Source organism: Elgaria multicarinata, chromosome 2 (assembly GCF_023053635.1).
Source record: "Elgaria multicarinata webbii isolate HBS135686 ecotype San Diego chromosome 2, rElgMul1.1.pri, whole genome shotgun sequence".
Classification (NCBI taxonomy): Eukaryota; Metazoa; Chordata; class Lepidosauria; order Squamata; family Anguidae; genus Elgaria; species Elgaria multicarinata.
The window spans coordinates 69,162,008-69,184,789 of NC_086172.1; the positions used below are offsets into that span (position 1 = coordinate 69,162,008).

Sequence of the window (22,782 nt, forward strand, 5' to 3'; positions counted from 1 at the left end):
TTACATATCACAGATAAACTTCTGTTACCAAACCTTGATGATCCAAAATTCTTGTTAATGTGGATTCATATTTTACTTACTGTAACTGAGCTTTTACGCTGTCCAAACCTTATGGGTGTATGAGGTTGGGTCACATTCAGATTATACTCAGTAGTAGAGCACATATATGCAGAAGGTCCCAAGTTCAATCACTGGTGTATACGGTCAATGAATTCCAGGCAGCACAGCTGGAAAGGTCTTTTCCTGAAGTGTGGGAGAACTGCTGCCAATCGAAGTGGACAGCACTGGATGAAATGTTTTTAAGTACTCATAAGGTAGCTTCGTAAATCCAGATTAATAGCTGATTTGGGTAATAAAGATTTGTGTATATAGGGTGGGGGTATAATTCATAAAGTATGTTTAATGAAAGTTATTTCCCTTTATTGACCCTTATTTTTCTGCATTAAGTTAGTTTGCCCCTGACTATGAATTGTCTTTTTTTATTGACTATGGTTCCACATCTATGAACGAGAAGACTAAAGGTTTTATACGGTACTTGCAAGCACAGTTTCTAATGATTCATTGTGGCTCTGCCTTGGGATTTGGACTGATCATATCTAAATCCTGTTGCTGCTGAGTTGATCATTTCATGTTCACGTAGTGATTCTCCTGGATCTGACAGGCGATTCATGCTTATCAATCTCTGCTGGACCGCACACAACCCGGGAAGTCTGAAAAGTGTTTCCTTTTCTTTTTCATGCATCATGCCCCATGGCTGAGGGTGGAGGGAGGATGGAAGATGAGCAAAAAGGCTTCCGGTGTTGGTCCATGGGGCTTGCATTTGATCTATCTGTCCATTCATATGCAATGCCATTTCCTTTCACTATGTAACACCAGTGTTGGTATTTAATCATGTGCATCCCCTTTGGACTGTGGCGTATTTTGTCTTGAGTACTTGTGTGTTAATCCTGTGGGTGTTGCCATTCCTTCTACTTGCAGCCTCTCGACGTCATTCCAGGTCCACTAGCGCTCTCTCCACTGCTGATTCTGTTGGGCAGTCAGGTGAACAAGTGCTAACTGCATGAATCTGCTTCTTAATGTTGTCTTTTTTTTATTGCCATTCACAAATATCACTCAGCACTTCGCATGGGCTCCCCCCAACCTCCATAGGATCTCCTTTTTCTTTGTTTCAACATGTTTTTGTCATGCTAAGTTTGAATGTTTTTAATTTTCTTTACTTTCATGATTTCTGAAAAGGAAATGATGTTAAAATGGCTATCCAGGGCCTTGTGATGAATTATCCACATATTTGTCAGGTACAGTGTGTATGTAGTACTGCGAGATTCTCACCCCACCCTGCATCTAAGGAAAGCAGCAGGGGTAACTGCACAATATCCTTTAGTGCTGAAAACTTCTAATATTCAATAAGTATACCAAAGTTAATGATAGTGGCAAGGTTGAGGTTCAGTAAGTGGCAAAGATGAGGTTCAAAATTCATCTGTACAGTTTTGAATTTTAATTTTTTTGCTGACTGCATTCACACATAACGCTAAACCATATTTGGCACTCTGTTCATGAGCACAAAGGAGCCTGCGTGAAGTACCAGGCTCAAGCATTCCCACACAGCCATTCCTCCTGCACAGCCAGGAGAAGAAATAAATCAGGATTCCGTTTCGCTTTGCTTAATTCCTGATTGGTTGTTACATGCAAACCAGAACCTGGGTTTTAAAATAACCCCTAGTTTGTTAAACAAGGCAACTTAAACAATTCATGTTTGTATGTTTGTCTATCATTTATATTGAAGACATTTCTAAGCAATGTACAAAAAAAAGTCTTCCTACAGAGGACAAGAGTACCTATTATTATTATTATTTATTTATATAGCACCATCAATGTACATGGTGCTGTACAGAGTAAAACAGTAAATAGCAAGACCCTGCCGCATAGGCTTACATTCTAATAAAATCATAATAAAACAATAAGGAGGGGAAGAGAATTGAAAAAGATAAGTTTTCAGTAGACTGAAAACCCAGAAGGGCTGGCACCTGCCTAATTTGTAGTGCTGGGAGTTCCAGAGAGTGGGCATTATGACACTAAAGGCCCTCTTCTGAGCCACGATGGAACGAACCTCTGAAATCTTGGGTACCAACAGCAGGATATCTCCTGATGAGTGCAGCAACTGAATAGGCTAGTAGCGCATAAAGAGATCTCTTAAATCCTGGTCCTGAGTTGTTTGGTGCTTTGGAAACAAAATCTTAAACTGGGCAGCTAGTGCAGTTCTCTCAGCATAGGTGTAATGTCCCAACAATAAGCTGCACCCATTTTAGTTTGCTTGTTTAGCAACTGAGTTTCTTTTAAACCACATTATGTGTGAACAAGGAATCGACAAACCAGGTATCAGGCAACGTGAGATAGAATTCCAGTTTATTCCTCCTCCCAGCCACTTGGGAAGAACGCTAAATAATTTGCCATTACGTCCACATTCTCCCATTGATATGCAAAATGGCAGTGGTCAGTATATAATATTTTATGAGTCTACGCAGACCTTAAAACTTATTTATGGAGAGGTAATACCATCAATGCTTCAGTTTAACAGACTGGAATTTGCACTAGCTTCTTAAGCAAGACAAGCATTGATCTATATATAACATGATTTGTTTGAGCTGATGCTACTCTTTTGAATGCTGGCAGATTTGGTAGAATTTTATCTAAAAATGTGAGTCATTGGGAAATTACCTTAGATTTGGAATATATAAACATTGAAAATGAGTTTTGAAAGTGGACCTAAAGTGGTCTGCTTAATATAAGTTCCTAAAATAAAGAAGACGCACTACTGATACAGTATTTAGGAAGGGTGTGTGTGTGTTATGGTATTGCTACATTTAAAGGGAGGGGCTGTAGCTCAGTGGTAGAGCATCTGTTTGTATGCAGATGGTCCCAGGTTTGATCCACGGCATCTCCAGGTAGGAAGATGGAGAGCCATTGCCAGTCAGTATTGACAATACTGGGTTAGATAACTCAGTATAAGGCAGCTTCCTATGTTCCTATATGCATTTTTTAATACAATTCTCATGAAATAGGTTCCAGATTTACTTCTGAGAACTATTCTCCAGTTTCTCTAATAGTTCTGAAAAGAAAGATAGGGTGGCTAGATGGACAGCAAAACTAAGCCCACAGTGTTCTTTGCTTTCTCTTTATTGTTTCTGTGTTTTGCAAAGGAGGAACCACTGAGCGAAAGAGGAGAGCTTAATTCATGGCATATTCACAGCAATCCTTCCATATTGCAGGATGCCCATTGCTTGCTTGGTTTTGAAATTCAGATCATACAATACTGAGTTCTATATGTGACTTCCATCAGAATTAGTTTGTGACGGTGAACCATGCATATTACAGTTATAATCTCAAGGCTCAAAGCCAATGTTTTTGACTGCTAAATTCCAACCCCCTACACACACACTGCCAAGCTATCATTCAGTTGCCCATCAGAGAAAATCATTTTCTCTCCTCCCCCTTCCTCACTTGTCTCTCTCCCCTGCATTTGTCTCTCTCTCCCCCGACCTCCCAGATGCTCATTGTAAGGTTTCACTGCCAAAAGGGCAATACAGTGTGAGATGGTGGGAAATATTTTCCAAGGCTCTGTTTAAACATGACACTTATCTGTCTGTTTAAACCGGGCCACCAGTGTCTACACTCAGAATTAGAATACTAGAGCATCAGCAACTTGTTTTTAATCTTACGTCAGGCACCTAGGCCTCCACAGCAGTAGGGTTGTTTTAAAATACTGCCAGCATTATGTTTGAACTAGACCTCTACATAATCACGTGTCGTTAAGTGTTGGTCCCAGATATATTTTGTAACGTGGACCCTTTGTGTATTGCCAGTGTTCAGCAGAAGAACATAAATGAGCTCTGCCAATATTTCTTTCCGTAAATGATTAATTTAGAAGACATGCAACATCATAATTCTCCAGTGAAATGTTCTTGGAGTGTGAGGCAGGTTTTCTTAGGAAGTTGACTTGAGTCAAGAGGCATGGTGCTGCTAACCTCCCTGCTCCCTGGTCTGTGTGAAGAGTCTTGACCAGTTTTAGTCTTGATTTTAGGGAGTTTCACTAAAATAGAGCCTGAGAAACCCTGCTTTTGTAACTTGTAGTCATGTGACTAGAATAAGATGAGCTTCTACTGCTTGGGTAGTAAATTTGGGCTCTTCTGTGATTTATCGGGGAACTCTGTTCAAGTCCCTGATATGGGCTTTATTTAGCTTAAAGTTTCATAATCTTGAGACAGGAACTGACATGCATAGAACTTGATCCAGTACAGAGGTATATTGCATCGTCACCCATCTCATAGGTTCTGCCCGTATGCTAAAAGAGGGGCATACAGTTGCATGCCACACAGTACTTAATGTGGTTTAATTTCATTGCTTCTGCTGAATTTTTTAAAGCCTTACAACTTGGTTTATTTTGTCATTCTGATTATCCTCATCTTTTGAAAGCTATCTTCCCTTTTCTAATGCAGTCTTAAATTTGCTTGAAAACACAGGACAGCCAGAATTCAGTTTTTGGTTCTTCTGGAAACTGTGAACATTTCACCTGGCATCTCTGGAGCTAGATTTTCACCCTTTACTGATTTATATAGGTGATATTTTTGGTTTTAAGTGAATTCCCCAGTGGCATGCCTTTTTTGAAGGGTGTCCATAAACATACTGGGTACCAAGATTTATTTTACTGACATTATTTAATGCTCAATAATTGTTCAGTATGGGTGCTCTATGTAATGAGGAAAAACACCATGATGTGTCAAATCAAGACAGTGATTACTTTCTGCATAAGATGACTACCTTTATTAATATGTTTTCTGGAGCAAATTCAGCTGCACATTTGTCCTTGATCACTTTTTTGTTTGTTCAGAACCTACTAATTTCACACATCATGAAATTAGTCTAGCAAGCTGCATGTATGCCATTCTGGGACCAATTTATCATGTATATGACCAGCTCCTTGATAAACAATAATAACAGTGATTCGATATATCCATGAGCGAAGGTCATGGTCCCGAAGTTCCCATGTACCCTTCACTGGAACAACACTGTGGCAGTAATATCTATGCATTTCAACAATGGATTGTCCACAAATAGCAGAAAACTGCTATTATGCTTTAGAGTGGATTCCTGCACTGAGCGGGGGGTTGGACTCGATGGCTTTATAGGCCCCTTCCAACTCTACTATTCTATGATTCTAGTGATATTTTGCAAGATGCAACCCAGGGGTGAAATTCTGCTTTCAGTTGGGACCTGAGCAATGCCACTGAAATGAGACTGAGTCCAAAGACGTAAAAGTGTAATACCCTTTCTGAAACCTCCTGCTCAAATAGTAAGGAAGTTTGGGGGCTGTGGCTTTTATATTGTGCCAGATGCTTTCTGGTTCTTAAGAAATGGTGGTTGAATGGTACAGTTCTACTTAGCAATGTATTTGGCTTGTCACATTCTTTGCATTGTCATCTTCTCACCTGATCTTTCTACCTGGAACTAAACTGATGTTTGAAGCAAGCATTTGTGCTGCTTCATAATCTAGTTGCATTAAAAAAGGGAATAGTAATAACATATGCAATTTTTATTTCCTTTTAAATGTCATCATTCAATTACTTTTGGAAGCAGCTTTTCATTAAAAATGTTTCATTTTCGCATGTAATGTATTTTCATTTTTAGAAAATGTGCTTGTTGTAAATTTAAAATGTCTGATCTTGGTAATAAAATTTGAAAAATGGAAAAGTCTTTGGGTAACATTTCTCCAGTACTTAAAAATTATTGGTTTTGCCCTTTATATTAACAATGATTCTTCTCTTTTGTCATAGTTGATCTGATTTTGCTTCCTTTCATGCAGACCTAAACAAATACATTGAAGATGAATGCATTATTATTATTATTATTATTATTATTATTATTATTATTATTAAAGACTACAATGGCTGTAAAAGCAGTTCATACAATTCCCCAATGGTCTTCTCCAATGGACTTGTTCTGTTTCTATTCATATTTCTTAGTTGTTGAATTTTTCATCTTAATATATCTTGTGAAAGGTACCTATGCATTAGAGTTGAAGGCATGAAGCTGCTTAAACAAGTGTTTTTAATTAGTGTGCCCTTAAACATTTCCATACAACCTAGGTTTTTAATGCAAAGAAAATGCACTTATTGCACAGTAGCGAATAATAGTCAACTTGTATAAATCATCATTGCCCCAATCCAGCAAAGGAGATCTATGCAAGGAAGCAGTTATTGCTGGGTACATAGATATAGGTTAAATCCATGGCCTGCATGAGTGGATGTCTGCTCATGCAACATGAATTTCCTCTTCTTTCTCTACCCCCACCCCCACAGACCCCTCCCATACTATCAAAATCTAGTCTAGAGGGACCCCCGTGCATCTGGAGCAGATTTTGATGCTCCTGGGGGAGTGCAGTAGGGAAGTGTAATCACCTTCTCCCCATTCCATTGATGAAAGTCATTCCTTTGGCAGGAGGAGTTAATTAAACGCCACCCTAAATCTTACGTGCCTCATCTTTTTATGTGCATCGGGATGCACATTACCACTTACCACGAGTTGTGTGCAAATAATTGCCTACATTTAGAGTTGGATTGGGCCACATGTTTTTTTAAAAGCTCAAATTCTCCTTTTTCCTCCCATCCACCCCAACCACAGTCCCTCTTGTTATCTTCTCCTAGGATGTGAAAGAGCTGGATGCCAATGCAATTTAAAATATCCTTCCTAGATTGTTGGTGTGCGAGGTGGGGATGATAGCTGTGTAAAAAGGATGTATTTTTCATTTCAAACCCTTTTCAAGGACAACTCTATTTCAAGAGATGAGATTTAACAAATCTGCAACTAATAAACCAATATATTTCTGATGTGTTGAAAAATACACAGACTGGGCAGCATCCAATGTGACATTAATGCTGCTGTAAATTATGTTGCGCTAAAGTAAATGACTCCTAGAGCAATGGCCAAATTGCTTGCTGGCACAAGATATTTCCCTGGAAACCCTGTTTTACCCGCAAGTGCTATTGGCATAACGCTAGAAGTATTTTATGCTAGTGCAATGTAATTTACGTTAGTGGTTAATGGTAGTGTCGTATTAGATACTGCCCATTATTCTGTAGCAGCAATGTGTATCCAAAATTGCATGCTCACCAACAGTCATAAATATTTATGCTACAAATTTAAGACAATAAAATAGTCAAAAGAAGGACAGTCTAAAATACCCACATTGGTTAATTTCAAATAAACTTTTACTGCCTTAAGACGAATATTGCTAGATTTTTTTCAGATGACTTTGATTTCTCTTATAGAAAATCATGTGAGTTTTATTTCTTTGATAAACTATGCAGATTTGTAAAACACACACACACACCTATCCCTTGAAAAAGGTTTGTCTTCAAAATGCATTGGGAAAAGACAATAATATTATACAGTGTACAGCTGTCCGCATTTATTTTTCTTGGACAGTTGCTAAAGCTCCTTGATCCTTCCCCTCAGTTGTCTTGGACTTGATTCCCCTGCAGGTAGACTGACAAGCTGTACATAAATATTTTCAGAATAACTGGAACTACTCAGGTTTAAGACTTATACAAGACTGTTCACAAAAGTAAACACTGTAGGACCTGAAAAATGTAACAAATTCATAAAATATTAACAGTTCTTCACTGATATTCATGGAAAAAATTCTGATGCTTACTCTTCCTCCTTTGAAGAATGAAAGTTATATACTGCAGCTATTTCATTAAAAAGACACCATGAAAGAGATAAAAAATTCCACCACCGCCATTTCACCATTATCAATAGAAAAGTATAGCAGTGACTACCACTTTGAGAACATTAACTATATAACAGGACTTGATATTCTGACTTTCTGTTGCAGTGATAACGCAGTCTCATAGTAACTAATAAAAATAGTGCCTAGTAATAATTAAAGCCGCAGCAGTGACAACTCCCAGTCTTTGTTGGTGAATTCCTGGCCAACAGCCTTCTTAATATTCCAAGGGACTGTGAACTCACTTAAGGATGCCTTTCAATGTTGTCTTTTGTGCAGACCGGTTTGGACTTGGACAGCCAGGCAGGTTGCCTGCCTCTATGAATGCAATGCGAGTCCTCAGTACAAGCACAGATCTGGAAGCTGCTGTGGCAGATGCACTGGTAAGAAGGAAAACACAAAATGCTACCAACTCCAGAAAGTCACTTAAAGTTGCTTCCTGTACGTACATTCTCCTCTTGACTTTAAACTGTTTCTTGTGTGTGTGTGTGAGAGAGAGAGAGACAGAGACAGAGACACAGAGACACTGTCTAAATTTCTCTTGGTGAGTTTGGAATATGTGTGTAAAGATAATTAATATGCTGTTGCACAGCAGAAAAGACAGCTGATTTGATTGTTGGCAGTGGTGCTGAGAAGATTGCTTGAGGCATTTGTAATCTCAAATACATAAGAAGAGTTATAAGGTTTAACAGTATAACCATGTTCATGTGGAAGCAGGTGTCACTAATTTTGAAGAATCATTTTCCAATAAATGCACTTAGGGTAGCAGAGCTGCCTATTGTACCGCTGTGGATACTTTACTGCTTTACTGTAGATACTTTACTGCCACAGTATTTCCTGTTCTGAGGGCATATATATTTAGGGCGTGGGTGTTTGCTTTTTGTCTCTCAAATGTGCTTTGTTTTTATTATATTCTCATCTTTGGAGAGTTCCCTTCCTTCTGTTGAAAGAGTAAAATTTTACTTCTCAAGAGTAAAATTGCCTCATCATACATGTCCCAGAAAAGGTGGTGAAGTATCCACAGAATGTGCTGTCAAAACTCCAGCTGCTGCTTTTGTAGCTTTAAAGCTGTAAGGATTTAATTTCTGGTGTGATAGGTCAGGGGAGGGCAGAAGGTAGATCTGAATCTATTGGTATGCCTCTGGGTTTGCGGTAGATCACCAATGATTTCTGAATCTGAAGCATTTAACAATAGCAGCAACAAAATGACTTTTCCCCCCTCCCTCCTGCCACCCAATTAAGAAAGTTTTGGGGTAACCAGAAGTAGGGTTTTGCATGAAAAGACTGTGAGCTCTGTTCAGTTTTGGTACTCAGAGCAAGATCTTGTACTTGGCATTACTTAATTCTGTCTTTTGTACCAGGCTTCGATTGGTAGAACTCAGGTTTCTAGTAACAGATTAAATAGATCCTGCAAGCCTAAAGTCTGTCCACCCTTGAGTAGGTGTTACCCGGAATTTTTACCGTGTTTCTTGCACTCTTGAAATTGAAGGACAATCTACTTGGAAGGCAAAAATCGCACAGTTAATATTTCGATTAACCAGCTCTACCCTATGGACTTTCATACCATCAGAAAGCAGGAAGGAAAAAGTATCTGAAAAGGTTACTCAACTATGATTTCATGTCACTTTAAGCCATAAGACAGTGGTTCTGAGGACCAGAGTTTCAAGGTCATGCTTCTTGAAAGCTGTCATTGTTGTCTTGCTGTTAGAGTTTAAATTCCTAGTTACTGGAGATCCAGAATGACAGACACAATTTTAGAGGCTTTGGGCATTATAAACAAGTGGTGGCAAGGGGATATGCAAGTGACTCATGCTTCCTCTATTAATGCTTTCCTGTGTAACATATAAAGCTGTAACATCTCTACTGGGTGATCCATGAGTACCACCTGCATTCAGAACTTCACGTGTTACACAGGAAGCACAAAAAGAGAGTACAAGTCACATGTGTACTCTGTCACTACTTCATACCATCTCAAGCTGTCCTTTTGCCATTCTGTTTTCCCCACAACAGAAACCCATTTCCATTTATTAATATCCTTAAAATCTAAAAACCACACAAGGAAATGGTAGAGATTTAGAATGTCTTAGATCATGAAAGTGCCTACTGTGCAGTTCTCCAAGGCTTAAATTGGGGTCTTTCCTGAAATTCAATATTTTCTGGGTTAAATCCTATAATGTATTTAACTCTGAGTGTATAGCTGCATGGGTAAGAAAACTCTGGCCATCTGTATGACCTCATTTGCTAAGGAGACATTTAGTTAAAAGTTCTAACTTAGCACACAGAAACTATTTTGTTTTCAATCATTAAGTAGTCGATGTCTCAATGGCAGTTAATGTATGTGTTGTATGCTAAATATGAAAAGGGATTTGTAGGAAGGATAAGGAATGAAATAAATAATACAGCACTAGAAATCTTTAAAGTTACTAGCCTTTCTGTTGTTTTAAGGCTGTTTAAGTGCTGCTGCTGTTATTTGGATGTTTAGGATTTGCCTGATTTTCATTAAACCTCATCTAGAGTGATTAGCATCTATGGACTAAGTATGCCACTAAGTGTACATCCAACAGGGAGCTGTAACCAGCCAATAATAATGTGTCCTTTCACAATCACACTTTATTTTTTATTTACTATCCACTTAAAACACCTTCAATATATCCCTTAAAATGTGATGTGTGAAATATCCCCCGTTATTCCAACTTGACCCTCTCAGTACTTAGTTCCAGTCCCTGCCTATCTTCTTTCCCCACTGAAAATATCTACCCAGTAGCCTTGTTCACAAAAGGAGCACACCCACCCACACCCACGCCCCACGTGAAATAGAGATGTTGCTTCAAAAAGGCTTTATCCCATGAAACAAGATCTTGAACAAAACCCTGCAGGTCAAATTCTGTGTTCTGGCACATGTTGTTTTTTTTGTACCTGTAAAATGAGATATCTGAACCCGTCCAAGGAACTATCTCTGTTCCCAAATAGCAAACATAACATTGTTGTACAGAAAAAGCCCTGCTGATCTGAAGGTCACAAGGAAATATGAGAAACCTTGGAATAAAGAGATTTTAGATACAGGGGAGAAGTAAGTTCCAACTAGAGGGGCTGAGCTCTTGGAGACCAGAATGTATTCGATCAGCTTCCAGGGACAAAGGAGCTCCTTAGTTAGAGTTTGGTTATATGTGGATAGAGGGCATGTTTTGTCTTTGCAGCCTGCTTTGATTCTGTACCTGTGGGCCTGTCCTCAAATGCAGTTTTGAGGAGAAAAGAAATGTAGAAGTGATCATTCAGATTGGAGTTCTTTTTCCTCAGATTTATAGCAGTGCCAGCTTGGCATAAGGTAATGTTGGCTTTAGTGAAAGCAGAATGCCAAATGCCCATCACCGCTTTGGCTGAGAAGCAGAACAAAAATACAATTAAATAAATAAATAAATAAATAAATAAATAAATAAATAAAATAGCTTATTCTCTCCAAGAGGAGTTGGATTATAATAGGAAGCCGATAGCAGAAGAGTAATCAGTTTGGTGCCACACTCTGAATCCATTTAAATTTTACGTTGCTTGAAGAAAAACTGGCTGAATTTGTATTTTTAATTTGCTAAGACACATTTGCTTGTACATTTTTGTTGCTAGAACAATCCCTGCATAAGCTTCTGACATAATTCTCTATGCTTTCTCCCACCCTTCAATATTTTCCTGCATACAGCTCTTAGGAGACTCCCGGAGCAAGGTACTAGTGCTGTCTTGGTTTTTGTTTTCTTTTGGGGGGGGTTTACTTTCCAATTTTAGCTTTCCATATTTTAAAATTCACTGGTGCTGTAATTATTTTGATATGGAATCCTATTAAATTGCAAACCTGGAACCTCAGAAATAAAGTCTGTATCATTCACTTAATGGCTGCTGTTTTCAGTGCCTTAAAAATATCAAACAATGGAACCAAGGAAACCAAAATTCTGCAATGAATTATGTCAATAAATCTTTGCAGTATAGAATTTTTTGTAAATTATGTCGAGGCAGAAAGGAGTAAAGGATGGGAAAGACAGATGGGAAGTAACATTATATGGGCAAGGAACATTAGCCATAAAAAAGGGTCAGAGTGCTGTATTAGGCATTAAAATCCCATGCCCTCATCATTTGAAGTCATGGCAGCTTCTGAGCTGTATACTCCCCATCAATTTCCAAGCTTTTCTTTTCAGCAGGGAGGGCTAGAACATGCTTTTTTAAAAGAGAGAGAGAGAGAGAGAGAGAGAGAGGAAGAATCAGAAACTATGAGATACCAGATTTTGTCCTCTTGTAACAACTTCACACATATGTGAAAAATATCCAGTTCTCAATATATAGTAGGGTGGGGTTTTTTTGAAGCTGTGTAGCACATCTGGCTATTCCAAGGATAGATAGATAGATAGATAGATAGATAGAATATTTCATGAGGTTAAAATTTTGCATATAACACCCATTCTTCGGAATGCCATCCACCAAACATTTACATTATATGGTAGCCTTGACAATGTCCAAAGTAACTTGCATCAAATAGGATGCCAGTATACATAAATAAGAATGAATTTTCAAAGCAGCCTAATGATATTGCGTTCTAGTAATTGCCTCTAACCCTTCCATAAATATCCACAGTTTGAACTCTTATTAAATGGTAACCCTGCAAACTGACAATCCTCCTAATGCTGGCTATTGGAGGCCTTAAGCCTAGGTTGGTGACGGCAGGGTTACCTGTGCCACTATCCTTCGCTGTTTCTGGGATTTGAGGGTCATTTCACTAGGGAGCGCGCACAGCTTTCTCCTATTTACACATAGATTGACTTGCATTGAGTATGATGTAATCACTTCAAAATTTATTTCGCATAGCTGCAGACCTATGCTTCAAAGGAATTGTTTCCCATCAGGATTTGTCTGTTATGTCTGTTAATTTATTTTGTCCCTTTGGGGCCATTTTCTTTCCATTCTTCACTGACTCTTGATGCAGTTTAGTTGTGTTGCTTTTATGCCGTAATTCCCAAACTTCTTTGGTAATGTATCGTCTCCAGTTTTTGCTTTCAAGTAACTGTGCAAAGCCTGCTAACTCCAGGGTTTATTTCTCTCCCCCTGTCCCCGCCTAGAAAAAGCCAGTAAGACGAAGATATGAGCCATATGGGATGTATTCTGATGACGATGCAAACAGTGACGCGTCAAGTGCTTGCTCTGAGCGCTCCTATGGCTCCCGCAATGGAGGTATCCCACATTACCTGCGACAGACAGAGGATGTGGCTGAGGTCTTAAACCACTGTGCTAGCTCTAACTGGTCTGAAAGGAAAGAGGGGCTAATAGGCCTGCAAAACTTACTGAAGAGCCAGAGGACGCTGAGGTGAGTGCTTTAATACATTTTAAGAAGTACTTTTACTTTTAATCCAGCATTAAGAAAGTAATGAAGACAGCCTTTCTCTGAAGCCCCAGGCACCGCTGCCTCTAGATATATGGAAGAGGTACTTGTCTAAGGGGCCAGGGCTGCTTCCTATGTGAAGAAGCTCAATGGCTAGGGTCTACATCCCCCTTTTTATTGTTTACTGTAGGTAATAGGGAGATACAAAAATAAAGAACATGCCCATACGGTACATGCCACAAAATTGATAAAGTATTAACAACACTGGACATGTGTAAGTATCTACGAAAACCCATATCCCACTGCAGAATTAGGTATTTAAGTATATTAAACATGCAATGCAAAATTTGCTTGAAAATGTGTAAGTATTGAGCAATTTCAGACAACAAAAGTAAACCTGTCGAGACAATATACAGAATCCAGCATCAGATTCATATCATATGAAATGAACAGTAACAACATCTAAATCGTATCTGTTTTTCACAAAGTCTATAAAATGAAGCCATAAATCATTAATATTTTATGCAATTTACTTATTTTGGACATTTCTTCCGTACGCCATGTTTAGCTAGCCATTGACAGGACACTATTCTGCCTTGAATTGCTGCCATTGATAAATAGTTCTAAACATAATCCAAGTGGTTAATGAGTGAAGAGGGCTTGTATCCGTGTCCAGTGCGGGAGTTAATGTCACCACAGGACAGTGAGTAGTGCTCACTGCCTCAGTGGTAGATAGATACATTAACACATGTGCTGGCTGATACATGGGGCCACTCAGATGTTCAGGCTTGTAGTGATCAAGTACTAGTGAAAATAGGCACCTTCGTATTAGAGGAATCAAGAAACAAGAGACAAGGATTTTGAAAGAACAATATTAATTGTTTATTGTAATTGAAACATAGAAAGTTATTTAAGTCTATAATACCTTTTTAAATGATATCTGGCATTTACAGAGTGAAAGAAAGCTCACCAATGCCATAGACACTAACAAGCCCAGCATGTATATGTGAAACAGGAAGTAAACAGGAAGTAAACCAAGCATGCACAGTATAATTTTTCTAGCAAACATGTACATCTTCCTTCTCCCTTACCAACCTGGCCATCACTGAGGTCATCAGATGAGGCGCTCCTGGGAGTTCTGCATGGACTACAGCCGGTTGAAATCCACCATAGTAGAGCCTTCAGTGTGGTAGCTCCTTAACTCCCTGCCTCCTGATATCAGGCAGGCGCCAATATTGTTTCTGGAACCTGCTAGAGACATTTTTATTTCAACAAGCCTTCTCTGATTTACCAGCCAGTGTTATTATTGGTATTCTGTTTCTTTAAAAACTTTTAATACTGTGTTTTATTCCTTTTATCGTTTATTGTTTACTGATCCAGAAACTGTTCAGATGTGGAGTGGTATATAAAGGTTGTAAATAAAATAAATATGGGAAGAGACAAGAAAAGTAAAGTATATGGAAATCATTTTGGGGAGGTTTTGCAAATAAGTGGACTCTAGGGTAATAAGGATAGCTGAGCTTAAAGCAGATTTTGGAGTGATCCAGGTCACAAACAGATGTAAATGAGAGGAAGAATTGAGAAAGGTGAGAGAGATGTTCACAAGTATACAAGGAAAGGTAAGCCACAATAAGGGGAAAAAAGTGTTGCAAGGAAGAGAACTCCATGGGGACATCGAGTCATTCAAACTTTGGCGAGAGCCTGCATTCACAAACTATCAAAATGAAGGGATGCTGCCAGTCATTCTTAAATGGACAGAAAAGGGATCATTTATCTGAGATTACATCCTTCTCGTATATCCAGAAAATATGAGTGGAGGAATATATCTCTGATTACAATAAAGGCAATAGTATGCCCCCACTTCCCTGATGTCTCATCAGATGCTTGATTAAAATGTTAAAAGGATTTAGAGATCTGGGAAAAGATTGACTGTTATTTTGTGAACCGCCCAGAGAGCTTCGGCTATTGGGCGGTATAAAAATGTAATAAATAAATAAATAATAATAAATAAATAAATTTCCCCTCTTCCCCACCCCCCCGGTCAATTAGGGGAGGGGGTTACATTTACGCGGAATATAGTCCCTGACAGATTATTTACTTAGAGGAGAACACCAAGAGTATATTTAACTTTTAGCACATGATGTAGAATAAATTGGAGGATGTAAGAGATTTAGCAGAGGAGGTGAAAAACAACTTAGGTGGAAGGTGTTGGAAATGACAAGGCTGATGTGTGGTTTCTGAACCCTTGAAATGCAGACTTTTCATGAGCCTGGCATAAAATCTCTTTGCCCAAATCCATTCTGCTGTTTCTGAAATAATGGTGGGCATTGTGCACCATTACTGTATTTCATGGTGGTTGGGCCGTAAGTAATAAAGATTTACCTTCCCATATTTTCTAGCTATCTTATGTCAGCTCTCTTTTTTTGTTTTGTGTTTTAGCCGAGTTGAGTTGAAAAGGCTGTGTGAAATCTTCACACGCATGTTTGCAGACCCCCACAGCAAGGTAAAATCTTGAATTTGTCTTTAAGGTAAACCTATATATTTTGTGAGTGTCCATATATTCTTAAGCATTTGATTATATAGTACATGCCCATTATATAGTGCCTCAGGTAATTCAGTTCCTTGATGGCTGTATTCTGTTTTGAGACAGATTTGGCTTTGGGTGTCCTGCTCTTAGGGCTTCTTACTGAAGGAAGTTTGAGTATAAATGAATCATTCCACTGCAGTCAAGAGCAGAATATTTTAGTATTTGTTCTAAATAGTGGTTCAGTCTTTGTAAGCTAACTGTGATAAATGCTTGGAATATTTGTAAGTTGCATATGTGAGCATTACATAGATAAGATATTATCTAGAGCAGAACATTTCCTTAATACGCAATAAGATGTGTTGTTTCTAAAGATGTTCTTGTATCAAACATTTGTCTTTAGCCTATGTTTAAAAAAAGTATTGTGTCATAAAGTTCTATTAAACTTCCTGTGAATGCATATTTTTTCTGGGTTCAAGGGGAAACTGCCCTAGAGCAGTGGGCTTTGATTCTCCATATTTGTGTACTAATGAATGGTTTGTTTTGTTGCATGGCCTGTTTTGCGGTGGAATTCCAAACAGAGAGTAAGTGTATTCTCCTTCCTCCTCACCCCCACCTCCCAATCTCACGTCTTTTATCTATTTAATACGGTACATCCTGGAATTCACAGTGCTAACATGGGTGTTTAAATATTCCTTATTTAAAGCTTTCTTCTCCCACCCACCCTGCCTTTTGATCATTTTTGTGTTTTTTAAAGTGTGACTTGTTCCTTGATTTCTGTCACTTACAGGTTTTCAGCATGTTTCTTGAAACCCTAGTAGACTTCATCATTATTCACAAGGATGATTTGCAGGATTGGCTCTTTGTCCTCCTGACACAGTTACTCAAGAAGATGGGTGCTGACTTGCTGGGATCAGTGCAGGCAAAAGTGCAGAAAGCTCTGGATGTAACAAGGTAGCATGTCTGCGGATACCAATGTGTGAACCTGCCTGCCTGCCAGGCCATTTCATCTTTCCTCCACGGGCATTTCATCTTTCCTCCACAGGCATTTCATCTTTCCTCCACAGCCATTTCATCTTTCCTCCATGGCCATTTCACCTTTCCTCCATGGCCATTTCATCTTTCCTCCATGGCCATTTCATCTTTCCTCCACGGCCATTTCATCTTTCCTCCATGGCCATTTCCTCCACGGGCATTCATTTAGGCATACTGGCCCGGTTTGGAGGTACCACTAAACCACCCTCCGTCTGTTGGACTCCAACTCCTGTTAGCCATGCTGGCTAGGGGCGATGGGAGTTGTAGTCCAAGCACTTCCTACTCCCCACTCCTCTGACACCGAAGAAAGGAGGAGATTGGAAGACTCCGCTTCCTGATTTAAACTAACTGCAGCTTGTGTTGCATCTGAACCACTGCAGACTGTAAGTACTTTAAGCTATGTTTTATTGAAACAAGGCCAGACCTGTTTTCTGATTTTGGCTTGTTTCAATAAACCAAGAAGCAGATGCTTCCTTCTCACAGCAACGCCAGTGGAGGAGGGAATGCAGACAAGGCTTGAGTAAGTTCATTTCTGTAACAATAAACTATGGTTTAGCTTTATGTCTAGACTAGGCCATTGTAACACAAATGGTGTGTTGAAAGAGAGAAACTAATTACTTTCTCTTAATATCTGATGGAGTTGTCACGTATACTTTTAAAACGGGTTTAGAGGATTGAAGTTTAATGTATCTAAAGGACAGTGTCTGTTTTTCCTAACAGTTAAGGTAAAATAATGACTCTAGTTCTTTTACCTTAACTGTTAGGAACACCAGGCAATGCTCTTTGGATAGAGTCTGTTATGAATCTTAATAATTTTCCAGCAGCCAATACGTTCTGTGCTTAGATTACATAAATTGGCAGACAAGATTCATCAAAAATGGCTCAGTTCAACCTTTCTTCCTTTGCATAGGCTTGCTTGAAAGCTCTATTCCGATAAACAAGGATTGCATTTAGTAGCGCTCAAAGGACAATATCCATCGTTGGGTTTTATTGCATTTTGTTCTCCATCTCCTAATCTGTGACTGGCAGCTGCTGCATATTTTACTTTTTCTATCTAGTAACAGTATCATGTTTTTTTTCTTCTTTCCACTCTAGGGATTCTTTTCCATTTGATCAGCAGTTTAATATTTTGATGAGGTTTATTGTAGATCAAACACAAACACCAAATCTTAAAGTAAGTAAAGGCTTCACAATTTCACTGTAAAATTATTCTGTCTGAGAGCAAACTGAAGTACGAGACTTGACTATACAGAAGTGGGGAGAAGTGGGGATCTTTTACCCAGTGGTTATATTTTAAAGGTTTTCATATAATTGAGAGATGACTTCTCTGTACCAAGCCATGGACCATAAGTTGTTGCCTATGAGCAGGGATGGGTTTTGAGGTTTATGGATTTGTGATGCTATCTGTTACAGAATTTTTCTGCTCTCTTTAGGTAAAAGTAGCAATCCTGAAGTACATCGAGTCCTTGGCCAGACAGATGGACCCAACAGATTTTGTAAACTCTAGTGAGGCAAAACTTGCAGTTTCTAGGATTATTACTTGGACAACAGAACCAAAGAGCTCAGATGTGAGAAAGGTGAGTTAAAATTATGAAAGGGGTTAGCTGGCAGAACTCTATAAATTCATTCTAAACTATTATTGTGAAATCCGATAGATAAATATATTGTGCGGGATCCAGAATTTGCCTCCCATGGACAGAAGGCCACTTTCTATCTGTGGAAGTCTTATGATCCAGCAGAGCACTCCTGCTGGTGGAATAGGGGAGGAAGCTGTTTTCATTTATTTTCCCTTCCACCTGAAGCCCCATATGCCCCCTCTCCAAAATCTGCTCTGGAGGATTGGGGACCCTCTGAAATAGTGTGAGAGATGACGCTGGGGGCTAAAAGGGGAGGGAGGAGATTAGCAGAAATAGTCTCCCCTGCCAGCAGGAGCTTTCAAGCAGAATTCTGCTCAGAGTGGTGCTGCTGTTGGTAAATGGAAATACTGGATCCAACACAGTGATTTTTGAAAGGCTATATCTGAATTTGTCATTTCAGGTAAACATTAATTAAGACTACTAGACATTTATTTTTGTCTTCCACAGTAGCAAGAAGACATTGAGCTGTTTGTCAACTGACAGATGTTGAAATGTTACTTTATCCTGAAAATAATGTTATTCAGAAACATGGTTCAGTTATTTTCCATCCATAAAATTTTGAACTCCGAGTTGATAATACAAGATTTTGTGCTTGACACATAAGAAGCAGGACCTAGGAACATGTTTTTCCCAAGTCCTAAAATTTAGAGTTTTTGTTTGTTTGAAACATTTCTGTTCCATACCATCCCTCATCATTGATTCCAGGACTGCTGTACAAATTTAAACAAATGTAATTACAACGAGCATTAGTAAGAAATCAAAAGTATAGAAATTATATTTACTTTCATCTAACTACACATGAGAAGGATTGATATTACATTGTACGGTATTGTTTTTACTACATCTCTGAAAGAAGGCTTCTGTAGAGCTAGATTCAGTGGTTCTCAACCTGTGGGTCGGGACCCCTTTGGGGGTCGAACGACCCTTTCACAGGGGTCGCCTAAGACCATCGGAAAACACATATTTCCGATGGTCTTAGGAAACTGTATTGACTGAACTATGTCATGTATCATCTTCTGTATTATTAAAGCTATTGTTATGTATTATTTTCATTAGCAAACCATCCCATGACAATGGATCGTGTAGAGAAGAACGAAAATAATTTTATGGTTGGGGGTCACCACAACATGAGGAACTGTATTAAAGGGTCGCGGCATTAGGAAGGTTGAGAACCACTGAGCTAGACCCTCTTGGTTAATTAAGGAAAAGGCTCGCACAGCAGGGCAGTATCTGGAAGTGTGTGTGTGTATCTGTGTATGTGTGTTTGAGAGAGAGAGAGAGAGAGAGAGAGATATTTTAAAAGCACAAGTTGTACATAACTACTTATTTACCAACAAAAATAGATATTTGTTGGGACATTGCATGTATTTTATGGAACAAGAACTGTTTCCTATGAAGTCAGCTGGTTTACTTGTCTCTGTGATAAAATTCATGTCACAGAGCTCTGGGAAGTTCCCAGCTCTGCCATTAGGTGCCATCATTGCTACACACACGTCAAAAGGAATATGGTTAAGACTGTGAGGGTCAAATGCTAGAGAGGAGAAAACTGCCCACAGAAACTGGTAAGAGGGAGCCGGTCAGGAAAACCTAAGTGCCAATGGAAAAATAACATTCTCCAAACACAGATGTTGTAAAAAAAAAAAAAAGAAAGAAGAAGAATGTATACATTTACATGCAAGTATGAAAAGCTTTCCCCGCATAGTTTTCACAACGGAACAGTATCCATTATGGGGTCTCCCTAACCACTTTATTGGGATCAGTGCTGTTTAAGGACAACTAAAATGATCAGGGAGATGAAGCCTTTAGAAGGCTTCAGGCATTGTTTGTTGCTTTAGTTTAGAAAAACATACGATAGTAATTCGTAAACATATTAATGGTGCAGAGGACATAGACAGTAGGAAACAGGGCACTCTGCCTCTGCTAATTCCATTGTGGCTGTGGGTACAACTGCTTGCTCAGTGGGGGTTTTGCAGTTGTTGTTTTAAAAACAACTTTGTGAACCGCCCAGAGAACTCCAGCTATTGGGCGGTGCCGCGACACAGGCTCTGAACACCAGACCTCACGTCTGCCACCACTTATTATGGGGCGACACAGGCTCTGAACACCAGACCCGGCCGAGGCCACTCCCTGCTCAACCTAAGCACCACCGCTTGATACGCCTGAGGCAAGGGATAAAACCCACCTTCCTCCAAACTATGTGGAGAAAGGGGTTTAAAATGGAGAATGGATTTTAATATATATAATAATGCGCTGTGAGTTATATCTGCTTAGGTGAATGATTGTCAGAGTGGGTGCTGAATGTGTAAACTTAAGATGATAAACGCCAAACAGACACGTGGGATTTTTGTGGTAGTTTTAAAACAAACAAAATTTATTTTTAAAAGTTCATAAGCTTTGTTTCAAATAACAACATTTAAAAACCTTTTGAAACCTTCCATACAATCCTGTCACTCTCACATTCGCGCTTTCCTTTTTCTCACACAATCACTCTTGCACTTTCTTTATTATCAGTATTGATTAATATACTTCCACTACGTGCACACCACATTCTAAAGACACCACTCACTACGCTGACCTCAAATTTCCCAGAACTTAAGTACCCATAAATACAGAGAGCACTACAGACTCTAAGAGTCCCTAACAAGTCTCCCTGAAAAGGTTCTCTCCAAAAGAACAAGAACTCCCAATCCCCTCAGTCATTCCCTTATATATCACTCCTCCCCTCTCCCAAGACATTCTAACTCCGCCCACTCAGGCCAACATTCTACAAACCACAGACTTACAAACTGCAGACATACATTTGGAATTGACTTGTGGGGTGTAACGCCACAGGCGGTATAGAAATGTAATTAATAAATAAAATAAATAAAGAAAACCTGAAAATGAGCTGAAACAGTCGTTTCCAGATCAGGACAGGTCAGCAGAGCTCTCTTCTATGAACTCTGACCTGCCCAGTTCCAGAAACAAGTGTTTTAGCTCATTTTGGGTTATTTTTAGAAGTGCAAAAGCCCCGTTGAACAAAAACAGCAACTCCTGTTTACTTTAGAATCTACTTCCTTGAACAATGCATAATCAATGTATGTAATTGCCTGCCAAAAGATACCTTGATGACTTAAAAAAAGTATTAGATGAGGCAGGATAGGACTTATAGCCATGACAGCTGAATAGAATCTCCACCTTCAGAGGAAATATGCCTTTGAATTCCAGTTGCTGGGAACAAACAGTGGGAGAGCCCTTTTACCTTTATGCTCTGACAATTTCTGAAAGCATCTGACTAGCCGCTGTTGAAAACAGGATGTTGACAAGATAGATCCTTAGTCTGATTTAGAGTAGAGAATACAGGGTTTTGTGGGTCAATGTATGTCTCTAGGGAAAGTCATTTATCTGGCACTAAAGCTTTCAAAATATGAAGTGTAGGTCGACCTGCCAAAATGTGCAGTCATACTCTGGAAATTCATGTGTGGCTGAAAATATTATAGATATTATAGATATTATAGAGAATATTTGAAAATATTCTCAAATCTGCTAGCGCTACTGCAGTGAACAGCTGGCTAATAATCTCTCAGATAGTTTGCTTTGCTGCTGCTTGACTACTTCCAGCTGCAATCCTGTGCACATTTGCCTGGGAGTAAGCCCCACTGCAAACAATTGGGACTTACTTCTGAGTGTATAGGATTGCGTTGTTAGACATTCTTATAATTTGCATTAACATAGCTCTTGCATAATGCTCTCAGGTCCTCAAAGCCCACTTACTGTAGTGTTAAGGGGGGGGAAGATCCTTCCTTTGAAGGATGCAGTGCAAGCCCCCTGTCTTTCTTTTTCCAATTAAGAGAGAAAAGGAAAGCTGATATTCAATGGCTATTACTGGGATGAATTAATGTCTGCAAATAATTTTAAGGCTGGCAAGTGCTGCACGAGCAACAGAAGAATCTGGAAATAATTCAATGGCACTAAAATAATACCTAAGATCCCAGGCAAAATAAGAGTTAAAGATTTAAGCAATGACCAGCCTGTTCAATTTTTGTGACATTAGCTTCATATTGGAGAAGCGCCACCTGCTTTGAAAATGCAGCTCTAACTGATTTTAGATATTGGTCTAAAATACAAAATCTTATGCTTGCTTCTACTAAATAATGTTCCCTTTCCTATTTGTTGAACTCAGACCATGCATAGTTGGGTAGGTGAGGATATGCCAGCTAGATCAACAGCAGCCTCATCATGTCCTGGTGAAGGAAACTTGGAAGAGAAGTGTAAACAGGTAGACGCCAAGTAGCGGACACTAATCATAAGATGTTACTCCTTGTTTGCAGTCTAGAGTTCTAATCTAGTCTAGACCTCTGGAGAGAAATGGACCGGGGGCCTGAAAGAATGCAGTGGTGACCATGTGTGTGTAATAACTTACCGTATGTTTCTTTTTGCTCTACAGTTTGAATTAGAGTAAATGATT

At 39.1% G+C, this 22,782-nt stretch overlaps 1 protein-coding gene across 1 annotated transcript in view; it reads left to right on the plus strand.

Annotated features, from left to right (window-relative positions):
- The window catches only part of CLASP1 (cytoplasmic linker associated protein 1), a 217,624-nt gene that overhangs the window by 154,893 nt on the left and 39,949 nt on the right, over positions 1 to 22,782 (plus strand). The window contains exons 25-32 of the mRNA XM_063116685.1: positions 979 to 1,041; positions 8,063 to 8,166; positions 11,475 to 11,498; positions 12,880 to 13,124; positions 15,579 to 15,642; positions 16,454 to 16,617; positions 17,794 to 17,872; positions 18,132 to 18,275. Coding sequence (XP_062972755.1) covers positions 979 to 1,041; positions 8,063 to 8,166; positions 11,475 to 11,498; positions 12,880 to 13,124; positions 15,579 to 15,642; positions 16,454 to 16,617; positions 17,794 to 17,872; positions 18,132 to 18,275 — 887 coding nt within the window. The remainder of the gene's footprint in view (positions 1 to 978; positions 1,042 to 8,062; positions 8,167 to 11,474; positions 11,499 to 12,879; positions 13,125 to 15,578; positions 15,643 to 16,453; positions 16,618 to 17,793; positions 17,873 to 18,131; positions 18,276 to 22,782) is intronic.